Raw genomic sequence first — 12228 nt, forward strand, 5'->3', positions numbered from 1 at the left:
ATATGTACCACAGCTTTCTTATCCATTTGTCTGCTATTGGACATCTACGTTGCTTCCACGTCCTAGCTATTGTAAACAGTGCTGTGATGAACATTGGGGTAAATGTGTCTCTTTCAATTCTGGTTTCCTTGGTGTGTATGCCCAGCAGTGGGATTGCTGGGTTGTATGGCAGTTCTATTTCCAGTTTTATAAGGAATCTTCACACTGTTCTCCCTAGTGGCTGTACTAGTTTGCATTCCCACCAACAGTGTAAGAGGGTTCCCTTTTCTCCACACCCTCTCCAGCATTTGTTGTTTGTAGACTTTTTGATGGCAGCCATTCTGACCGGTGTGAGATGGTACCTCATTGTGGTTTTGATTTGCATTTCTCTGATAATGAGTGATGTTGAGCATCTTTTCATGTGTTTGTTACCCATCTATATGTCTTCTTTGGAGAAATATCTGTTTAGTTCTTTGGCCCGTTTTTTGATTGGGTCGTTTATTTTTCTGGTATTGAGCTGCATGAGCTGCCTGTATGTTTTGGAGATTTAATTCTTTGTCAGTTGTTTCATTTGCTATTATTTTCTCCCAATCTGAGGGCTGTCTTTTCACCTTGCTTATAATTTCCTTTGTTGTGCAAAGGCTTTTAAGTTTAATTAGGTCCCATTTGTTTATTTTTGCTTTTGTTTCTATTACTCTGGGAGGTGGGTTATAGAGGATCTTGCTATGACTTATGTCAGTGAGTGTTCTTCCTATTTACTCTGGGAGTTTTCTAGTTTCTGGTCTTATATTTAGACCTTTAACCCATTTTGAGGTCATTTTTGTGTATGGTGTTAGCAAGTGTTCTAGTTTCATTCTTTTACAGGTGACTGACCTGTTTTCCCAGGACCACTTGTTAAAGAGATTGTCTTTCCTCCATTGTATATTTTTTCCTCCTTTGTCAAAGATACAGTGTCCATAGCTGTGTGGATTCATCTCTGGGCTTTCTATTTTGTTCCATTGATCCATATTTCTGTCTTTGTGCCAGTGCTGTACTTGATGACTGTAGTATATATAGCCTGAAGTCAGGCAGGTTGATTCATCCAGTTCCATTCTTCTTTCTCAAGATTGTGTTGGCTATTCAAGGTTTTTTTGTATTTCCATACAAATTGTGAAATTATTTTTTATAGTTCTGTGAAAAATGCTGTTGGTAGCTTGCTAGGGATTGCATTGAATCTATAGATTGCTTTGGGTATTATACTCATTTTCACTATATTGATTCTTCCAATCCATGAACATGGCATATTTCTCCATCTATTTGTGCCATCTTTGATTTCTTTCATCAGTGTTTTATAGTTTTCTATATATAGGTCTTTTGTTTCTTTAAGTAAATTTGTTCCTAAGTATTTTATTCTGTTCATCACAATGGTGAATGGAGTTGTTTACTTAATTTCTCTTTCTGTTTTCTCATTGTTATTGTATAGTATTTTATTCTGTTCATCACAATGGTGAATGGGATTGTTTCCTTAATTTCTCTTTCTGTTTTCTCATTGTTACTGTATAGGAATGCAAAGGATTTCTGTGTATTAATTTTATATCCGGCAACTTTGCTATATTCATCGACTAGTAATTTTCTGGTGGTGTCTTTAGGGTTTTCTATGTAGAGGATTATGTCATTTGGAAACAGTGAGTGTTTTACTTCTTTCCCTATCTGGATTCCTTTTATTTCTTTTTCTTCTCTAATTGCTATGGCTAATACTTCCAAAACTGTGTTAAATAGTAGTGGTGAGACTGGGCACGCTTGTCTTGTTCTTGACTTTAGAGGAAATGCTTTCAATTTTTTCGCCATTGAAGATAATGTTTGCTGTGGGTTTATTGTAGATGGCTTTTATTATATTGAGGTATGTTCCTTCTATTCCTGCTTCCTGGAGAGTTATTTTTTTTAGATTGAATTTTAAGTAACTAAAATCTTTTCTCCTAAAATCTTTTTCCCTAAAAAATTTGGAGGTGGGAAAAGCAAACTTTAAAAAGTCATCTTGAGACATCTCTCTCATTCTCAGTGTCTCATGTCTGACAATGGGTTTTATAAAAGAAGTGTTACTTTTATCTTTACTGTCAAAAAATCTGCCGAACATTTAGTCTCTCCTTTGTCTATGGTTTACTCTTGCCCTCCATCCTGATCTCAGTTCTTTATTACTTCACCTTTTCTTGATTCTGTAGTTTTCCTTTAGTTTCTAGGTGTCTGACTCCCATCAACCCTCCAAACTTCTCTATATAAAACAGACTCTATACAGTGGGCACCTCTTTGGACTTACTCTGTGCTAAATCCCCAGTGCCTATACTAGTACCTGGCATATAATAAGCATTGCACAAATGCTTAACTGAACTCATGAATGAATGAATTCATCCATTATGACAGTGGTCCTTAATCTTTTTTAAGTGCATTTTGAGCAACTAGAGAGATTGTAGTGATGTCCAGATTATAAGATGATTCCTTCCTTAGAAAAGGGAAAGGAGGAGGGAAATTTAAAATTCAAGTTTCTGTATTTAACTCTTTTAAGTATGTTAGCTGGTTCCTCTGTTTTCAGAGCACAAAAGGTAAATGAGCTATCTAACAAAGTACAGTGAGAATGTTGAAAAACATTATATGTTAAAAAAAATAATGAGCAAATAAATTATGAGGGTTACCTTGAGGAAAAGTGATTTTATTTATCTTTTTCTCTACAAAGGGCAGAGTTGCCTTTAAGAATAAGTATTTTATATAAACTATGATGTAATTGAAACATATATTTTGCAAATATTTTTTATTCTAATGGACATATTAATTTGAATATGCTACAGTCACTGCCTTCAAGGAACATATGTTCTGTTTAAAGAGAAAAATCAACAGGCACAGCCCAGTACGATAACTACTGAGGTGAAGCCATATTTTAAATGATAAAATATCTAAGAAAAGAGTCAGCTACATTAGACAAGTGTATGGAATCTATTAAGGGAGTGCCCCAGGAAGCATATGATTGCATGAGTTGAGTCTTGAAGAATCACTTAAGAGCCTGATGGGTGAAGAATGTGTTAGATTATATTTCAGGCTAATGGGAATACATCAGATAATGTATGAGGCAAAGGATAGTGTGGTGAATGATCTGTGATTTTAATTTTGTGTTCACTTGATTGGTTGGTAGCTTTCTTAATGTTTTTCTATATGTAATCTTCAGAGACTTTGTCTGTTTTATTCACCACAATTTTTCACTTATTATAGGGTAGACTCTCTTTTATGTCAATATTTTATTTTTCTCTGTGTTGTTCCTGATGCCAGTATAACATCCTTTGTACAGTAGTGTCACTGGGGAACTAATCCTCATCATTCAACATCTAGGCTGTTTCTTACATTTGTTATTTAGTCATACTACTGGATGACTGGAAAAATAGTACTATGTGAAATTACATTATATTGAATATTGGAATCATATTCTTTAGAAGGGAATATAATGAAGTACATTTTGAAGGAGTTGAGTTTGAATTAACGACAAAGCATCCACTTCCAAATGTCTTGAAATCTCTTGGAAATCTGAATTTGGAAGTTGCAATTTGGATTTGGGGGAATTAACCTTGTGGTTTCAAATAGGAAAAGGAGTATGTCAAGGCTATATATTGTCACCTTGCTTATTTAACTTATATGCAGAGTGCATTATGAGAAACACTGGGCTGGAAGAAGCACAAGCTGGAAACAGGACTGCTGGGAGAAATATCAATAATCTCAGATATGCAGATGACCACCCTTATGGCAGAAAGTGAAGATGAACTAAAAAGCCTCTTGATGAAAGTGAAAGAGGAGAGTGAAAAAGTTGGCTTAAAGCTCAACATTCAGAAAACTAAGATCATGGCATCTGGTCCCATCACTTCATGGGAAATAGATGGGGAGACAGTGGACATAGTGTCAGACTTTATTTTTGGGGGCTCCAAAATCACTGTAGATGGTGATTGCAGCCGTGAAATTAAAAGACACTTACTCCTTGGAAGGAAAGTTATGACCAACCTAGATAGCATATTAAAAAGCAGAGACATTACTTTGCCAACAAAAGTCAGTCTGGTCAAGGCTATGGTTTTTCCAGTGGCCATGTATGGATGTGAGAGTTGGACTGTGAGGAAAGCTGAGTGCTGAAGAATTGATGCTTTTGAACTGTGGTGTTGGAGAAGACTCTTGAGAGTTCCTTGGGCTGCAAGGAGATCCAACCAGTCCATCCTAAAGGAGATCAGTCCTGGGTGTTCATTGGAAGGACTGATGCTGAAGCTGAAACTCTAGTACTTTGACCACCTCATGTGAAGAGTTGATTAATTGGAAAAGACCCTGATGCTGGGAGGGATTGGGGGCAGGAGGAGAAGGGGACAATAGAGGATGAGATGGTTGGATGGCATTACCGACTCAATGGACATGGGTTTGATTAGACTCTGGGAGTTGGTGATGGACAGGGAGGCCTGGCGTGCCGTGATTCATGGGGTCTCAAAGAGTCAGACATGACTGAGCAACTGAACTGAACTGAAATGAACTGAACTGAAATGAACTGAACCTTGTGGTGAGGGCTGAAATTTAAGATGCTTGAGTTCCCTGAGCAATAATGGAAAGGGGAACAAGCTACCAAATTTTGGAAAATGAAAGCTTGAATATATTATGAGGTCAAACAAATATATTAATGTGGTGCTGTTACACCCCACTGTGGTAAAAAGTCACAAAACAAATCAAAAACATTGCCCTGTCTGTACAGCATGAAAAAGGACTGCCTATTACATGGCATCCGGTCCTATCATTTCATGGCAAATAGATGGGGATAATGAGGAAACAGTGCCAGATTTTTCTGGCCTCCAAAATCAACGTGGACAGTGACTTCAGCCACAAAATGAAAAGATACTTGCTCCTTGGAAGAATAGCTAATGACAAACCTGGAAAGTGTATTAAAAAGCAGAGACATCACTTTGCCGACAAAGATCTGTGTGGTCAAAGCTCTGGTTCTTCCAGTAGTCATGTATGGATGTGAGAGTTGGATCATAAAGAAGGCTGAAAATTGAAGAATTGATGCTTTCGAACTGTGGTGTTGGAGAAGAGTCTTGAGAGTCCCTTGGAAATTAAGGATATCAAACCAGTCAATCCTAAAGAAATCAAATGTGAATATTCATTTGATGGACTGATGCTGAAGCTGAAGCTCCAATATTTTGGCCACCTGATGTGAAGAGCTGACACTTGGGAAAGACCCTGATGCTGCAAAAAATTGAAGGAGGGAGGAGAAGGGGATGACAGAGGATGAGATGTTTGGATGGCATCACTGACTCAATGGACATGAGTTTGACCTAACTCAGGGAGATTGTGATGGACAGAGAAGCCTGGTATGCTGCAGGTCATGGAGTTGCAAAGAGTTGGACACAACTTAGTGACCAAACTAACAATAACAACTTAAAACTAAAGGTTGTATCTTATCTGCCTATACATCAGTAGTATTTTTGTTGATAAAATAAAATATACATTTTATGAAATGTTATATGTCTCATTTGAAAAAGTTTTGTGTGTATTGATTTTTTTTGTTACATGTTTTGTTTGCTTTTCATTTTTGTTTTGAAACTAAAGAAAAATCTTGCAAAGTTTGCCCACATTATTTCCTTTCTAAATATTGAGGTAGCAACATTTTTAAGAATTTCAATGCAATGCTTTGTGTATTTAAAACTACATCAATTAAGAAATGCAAGTTGAACTACACATATATGTCTACTTCCTTGGTCTATTACTCAAAACTGTATAACTCTAATTGTTGAGAAACTAAAATTCACTTGTGAGATTCAAGAGGTTAGTTACTTCAGTATAAAGCCACAAAAAGATGAGACACTGTATTACTTCAGCGAACATGGAACTAAGTATTTCTATCATTGTCATCAGATGAAAGGTTTCCCAAAGTTTCTAGGTTCCTCAGATATGGAAGGAAATTTTTTTGTAAATTTCTCTGGTGTTAACCAAACTGTGGTGTCAGGAAATTCTTCCTTCATCTGATCTGAACTTCCTTGATTCAGTTTGAATTATTATTTAGATCTAAGAAAGGGCTTCCCAGGTGGCTCAGTGGGTAAAGAATCTGCCTGCAATGCAGGAGACGCAGGAGATGTGGGTTCAATTCCTGGGTTGGAAAGAGTCCCTGGAGGAGGAAATGGCAAAGCACTCCAGTGTTCTTGCCTGGAGAATCCCATGGACAGAGGAGCCTGGTGGGCTACAGTCCATAGAGTCGCAAAGAGTTGGATACAACTGAAGCGACTGAACACGCTGGCACAGAGCTGAGAAAATCTCATGGAAGCTGTTTATTTCCTCACCTATTCCTGCACACACTCACACAGACACACATGCCTCAAATTAACATGTCTCAGATTATCCTGCATTTTGTTATTTTATACATTATAACTTTTGTTTTTGTCAATAATCCTTTTAATAATATCGCAATCCCTGTGAGAACTGGAAGAATTATCTGCACAATATAGAAGTGCACAATATTCAAAAATGTGCCTTGAAATCCAGAACATTCTTGGCAGAAGATGCGTGCCACAGCCGAAGCGTAGATGCCATCAGGCACCACTTTGCAAGCACCAGAGACACATTAGTCTTTCAGTTGACAAGTTTGATGCCTTTTTACATATTAAGTGAACTTTACTTTGCATTATAAATGGTGGAGGTCCAGAAATAATTTTTATGCAAGTCATGGCAATCTTTATCTACACAAGACACACTCCTGTAAAATTAAAGTTCTGCTCAAACAACTTTTGAGTGATTATTCACAAGAGAAAAGAGTTCTTACTTTAGAATTAACTAGACTGGTCCATTCAGTAACTGCTTTGGCTAAGAAAATTCATCTTCTTTATATTTGCCAGTATTATTTGTCTTTCAAAGATAAACAGAGAGAAAGAGAGGAAGGGAGGGAGAGAAGGAGAGAAACAGACACATTTTATAAAGAACTCGATGAAAGCTTTAATAATCTCTGCAATCAGAGAGACAGCATTTGGCAAGCACCTACTATGTTGCAGTGGGCCATGCACTTTGTAAAGGATTTTTTGATTGATTTTTTCCAATAATTCAAGGTAACTTTATACTGTATCCATTTAAGAAATATAATTTTACAGTTTGAAAGCCAATAGACGATTTTGATATTAACTGTTTGGTACCTGTTTTTGCTGAAGAAAGTCTCCCCGTACACATGAGTACATTATCTACTTTCCAAATTAGATGTCTCCCTATGGCTTATGATTTCCTGCATTTTCCAATATCCTTAGGAGGTAGGAAATGAGGCAGCCAGAATTTGTGCTGCTGTACTGAAAATGGTAAAGGAGAAAAAGCAAGGATGTGTTAGGTGGCTTTCCTAAATTCTCATAAATAGAATGAAGTTACTGAAAATTGAATTTAGGTCTCCTAACTTGCTTTTCTTTTTTTTTTTTTAATGTATCGCTGAGCACTAAAGATACTTCTACAAATTAAATACAAAAAGTCTAGGTTAATGGGTTCAGGGAGATAAATTTTGAAATTATTCTTTTTTGTGTTTGAATCTCAGTATGTTTTAAGTATAGTTTTTGGTTTATTTAATTGATAATATTTCTGTTAGTATTCTCTGTACTGCTTTTGAAATACGATAAAGATGATATATGAATTTTACTCTGCTAACTGACTTTATTGTCCAGTCTTAATCATTCCAAACAGACCAATGTAATCTATATTAATATTAATGCTGTGCTGAAGTGATTTTTGTAAAAGACTCTATATGGAGAAATCAGATGTGATTCAAGAATAATTATTGGCTATTTGTGTTTTTTTACAGTCACAATATGGAGCTTCAGTTTCTGCTAAGCCCGAACTTCCCCTCTTTTATACTCCCATTGATCTGGTGGACATTAGTGTGGAAATGGCTGGATTGAAGTTTACAAATCCTTTTGGTCTTGCCAGTGCAACTCCAACTACCAGTTCATCAATGATTCGAAGAGCTTTTGAAGCTGGATGGGCCTTTGCTCTGACCAAAACTTTCTCTCTTGATAAGGTAAGAAATTATTTTTGAAGTTGTGTTTAAATATCTATCATTTATTTTAATTAGGGTATAAATATTATAATACAAAGGTTCACCAAGCTATAACAGTTATTAAGCTATTGGGTAAGACTGATTATTACAAATGAGCTAATTTCATTACATTTCTTCTGTCCCAAGATGGGGAATGGGATCAATTTCTATTTCTCATTTGTCTGTGTGTGTGTTAGTCACTCAGTCATGTCTGACTCTTTGGGACGCATGGACTGTAGCCTGCCAGGCTCCTCTGTCCTATGGAATTCTCCAGGCAAGATGCTGGAGTGGGTAGCCATTCCCTTCTCTAAGGGATCTTCCTGACCCAGGGATCAAACCCCAGTCTCCTGCATTGCAGGCAGACTCTTTATCCTGAACCACCAGGGAATCACTGTGTTTTGTCTAAGTATCAAAAATGTAAATACTACAAAATGTCTATTTCATTTAATAATTGAAAACTCACTAACTCTTATTTTAGCATTATTGTTTTGTGATTTCTGGATGTGTGTGAATGAGAATATGTGCCTCAACTCAAAGTTAGACAATGAATTTGATTTGCACATAATCCTGGAAACAAGTTCATGTAAAAATGAATCACTCAGTATAACTTAACTGGTGCCTGTAATAAGATTTTTCTTGAATTTTTAAATACAGAAATGTTTCCCCAAATGCATTGACCTGAGTTTGATTTGACATTATGACTGTGTACTCACATAGCAAGTGGACATACTTAGTAGAAAATTAACTACATATTAAAGTTAAGATTGAGTCTTTAAAATACAGAAAGTATATAAGTGAACATTTTAAAAGTAGGATAATTTATGCAATAAAGGGTTGCATCCTCATATGGCTTTAAATTAGAAAAGATCAGCAAAATTTAACACTTTTAGATCTTTTATTGATAAAATTTTAGATGATACACCTATTGGTATATTTAATACTTACTGGTAGTTAGTAATAATTAATGAATAAGAATGTGTGAATCTAGTGACTGAGAAAAGACTATTATTATTTAAATCAGCCTTATCCTTAGGCAAAGAAACTAATAGAGAACAAAAATGCCCCATTAAGCACATTCTCTTCTTTCTCCTCTTACTAGGATCAATAGCTGGCATTATTATGGCTAAAACATCTTGGCTGTCTCATTCTGACAGCTTCACAAGATGCTATGTATAAATGTGATCACAATTATCTAGAAATCCTCAAAAGTTAGAAACCTAGTGCATGAAAAAAAATTACCTAAATATTTTTATATTTAAGTAGCTAAAGGAATTTTTTTTAATAAATTGGCTGAATTCTCGGAAATTCTTTGGTTAAATAAAGTGTAAAGATAAACAACATACTGAATTTAGCTTCAGAATATCCTTAATCAGTTGTTTACAGCTTTGTAGACTATTGACATTATATTTGTTTGTATTTCAATTCTTCCTTTAAGAATTACTCAGAAGCTCTAATCTGATGTTTAATCCATTGAGAAGAACTGAATCTCTGATACCATTTAATGAGTAGTTATGCTATTGAAAAAATTTTATATGTAAACAAAAATGGGTGGCTAAACAGGAATAAGTGAAGAATTGTAGGAAAAAGAATATTTGCTTCAAATTTGCTTACAAAAATTGAATTCTGATTAATCAGAGACATTTGTTTTTACTCTGCTGGTGACATGCATTTGATTTGTGAAGCTGTCTCTTTCAATAACCTAACAGTAGTTGCCTTCATTAGGATCACCAGCAGAAATGAATGTGGAAGCTAACTTCCTTCTAGACCTCCAATTTGAATTTAATCTATCAATTCAGAAGTCTGATGATGTTTCAAAAGGAGAGTTATGGACAAATGCAAATTAAATTTGGCACATAAAACATAATGATAGGGAGTTTTAGGAAGCTTTATTTTACTTACTTTGATGATGGGTACAACAAAATATTTGTTCAAAAACTTTTAAATTCACTCATGCAGATTGTAGTGACATAAATAAGGATGCCACCTTGGGCTTATGTAAGCCTATTTTAAAAAATGATTACTTCCCATACATGATTTTGCAACATAGTTTGTATCATGAAGATCTACTTTTTGTTTTCTTATATTGTCTCTATTTAATGATTAAATGTGTTTTGAATATATTACTGTCCTATGATTTCTGTGCTTTCTTATTGGTGAAATTTTGTAGTATACAACTCGTGTTTTTTATAGCCTCTTACTAAAGACATCTATTCATGTATTATATGTACTACACATTTGTGTGACATTATAGCATAGCAATTTAGATTATCCTCATTATAATTTAGTATGCAATTTCAAGAGTCTACTTAAAATGTATTAAAATTCAGAGTCCTGACATTTGAAATTTGGATGCTCTTAATATGACAAAGGTTATTCTATGGAGTTTTGTTATCATATGAAATATTAATATTTCACAATGCAGTTTTGATGAAGTACAATTTGCCAAGCTTGCATATGATAAAGAAATTAAAAGCTTACCAAGGGAGTTCAGTAAAAATTAGAGCCCTGTCTGAACATCTGCTGGAAATTGTATTATCCTGTCCTACTGACAGTGTGGGTCCCTCTTTATTTTTCTAGATTGACAGCTGAATATTACACTGATTTCTCTAGCAAGCATGTTTAGATGAACTTTTGTTTCCCCCTTTTTTTTTTTAATTTTTGGAGCATTTGGGGCATGCTTTGATTTTCATCCTATATATATATACATGCATATATATGCATATATATATATATATGTGTACACACATATATATATATATGTGTACTCTTACTCTTGACATTTGTAGATGCCAGATTGAGGTCTAATATGCTGTAGCAATGATAGACCATTGACTTACAGTGAAATGCCAGTTGATATCTCAGTAAACAGAAATATTATTATTCTTTACTGTGCAGTCTGTATGGAAGCTGTATGTGCTTTCTTTAGAGAGGCAAATGATCAATCTTTTAAAGTTAAATATATATAACAAAGACCTGTGTTTCCTTTTGTGTTAAATAACATAAAAGTTGGCTTTTATTAAGTATATTCTTCCTTCCCAAATCAGACTTGCTTAGAGTGTCCCAAAATACCTAGATTGCTTTTCTTGAAGTCCTGTTTATAAAGACAATATTTGAAATATCACTATAAAATGATATTTAAAATATAAATATAATGATAAAATTTAAATATAAATATATACTGAGTTCAAGTTTAAAAAGATAGGAAAGAAATCAGTCAGTCAAGCTTAATTAAAGCTAAACTCACGACAAACTGATGTAATGCTCTGTTTAACTGGGAATATTAGATATTGTTAATATTCATATAAAATAACCCCCTTGCCTGTGTTTGCATTATACTGATAGAAAATAGATACATGCTTCAGTTTTGTTAATTTTGTTTTATTTGTTTCTTTTAGAGCAACATATTATATACTCAAATATATAATATCCAATTGCAGGGTGTATATATCTTCATCACCACACAGATAAACTCGGAAAGGTTTACCACTATCCTAAATCAAATTCAAACCTAAGCAGAAGTTCTGTTCATTTAAAAACTATGTATATATATATATATATATATACACACACACATACTTATATATATATATATGTATATATATATTACAGTACACTTGTGATTGATTTTTTAATATCTTGAATGCATATATTTTATTAACTATCAAATAATCAGGTAAATAGATATACAAATAATGAGTTTCTCTCAACATAAAATACTGAAAACTAAAATCTGAGAAATATTTAAGGTTCTTCATTATTTCTTTGGCATCAAAGTATTGATTGTAACTGTTGCCATAAAATAGTCTTATACCACAGGGCACAATGCTTAATGTATAGGAAGAGTTTGATAAATGTTTCATAAATATTCTTTGGATAAATGAATTAGTAAATGAATACATAGATTTCTTGGCAACAGCATATTGAGCTTATTATTTTTTTCTAGCCATATGAACAGATAGTTAACACAAAAAAATTGATTGTTCTGAGTATTGATCTCAATCAAAGGAGAAAAGGCCAATTTAAAATTTTCATATCCTAGGTTGTTTTTATAGTATATGTTTATATGTCTAAAAATGAAAATGTCAGTGGAATTTCTAAATGCATAGATTACATATTAAGTTTTAGGTTATTGACTAAGCTTTTTATTTTATTTATTTTTTTTTATTTAAAATGCAGAAAATTTTTGAGAAAACAGTGTAAGT

The 12228-nt window shown here is 34.1% G+C and overlaps 1 protein-coding gene across 2 annotated transcripts in view; it reads left to right on the forward strand.

Annotated features, from left to right (window-relative positions):
* The window catches only part of DPYD (dihydropyrimidine dehydrogenase), a 904243-nt gene that overhangs the window by 452461 nt on the left and 439554 nt on the right, over positions 1–12228 (forward strand). For both annotated transcript variants that reach the window (XM_070467755.1, XM_070467756.1), the window contains one exon: positions 7793–8008. In XM_070467755.1, the coding sequence (XP_070323856.1) occupies positions 7793–8008 (216 nt within the window). The remainder of the gene's footprint in view (positions 1–7792; positions 8009–12228) is intronic.

Source organism: Odocoileus virginianus, chromosome 5, assembly GCF_023699985.2.
Source record: "Odocoileus virginianus isolate 20LAN1187 ecotype Illinois chromosome 5, Ovbor_1.2, whole genome shotgun sequence".
Taxonomy (NCBI): domain Eukaryota; kingdom Metazoa; phylum Chordata; class Mammalia; order Artiodactyla; family Cervidae; genus Odocoileus; species Odocoileus virginianus.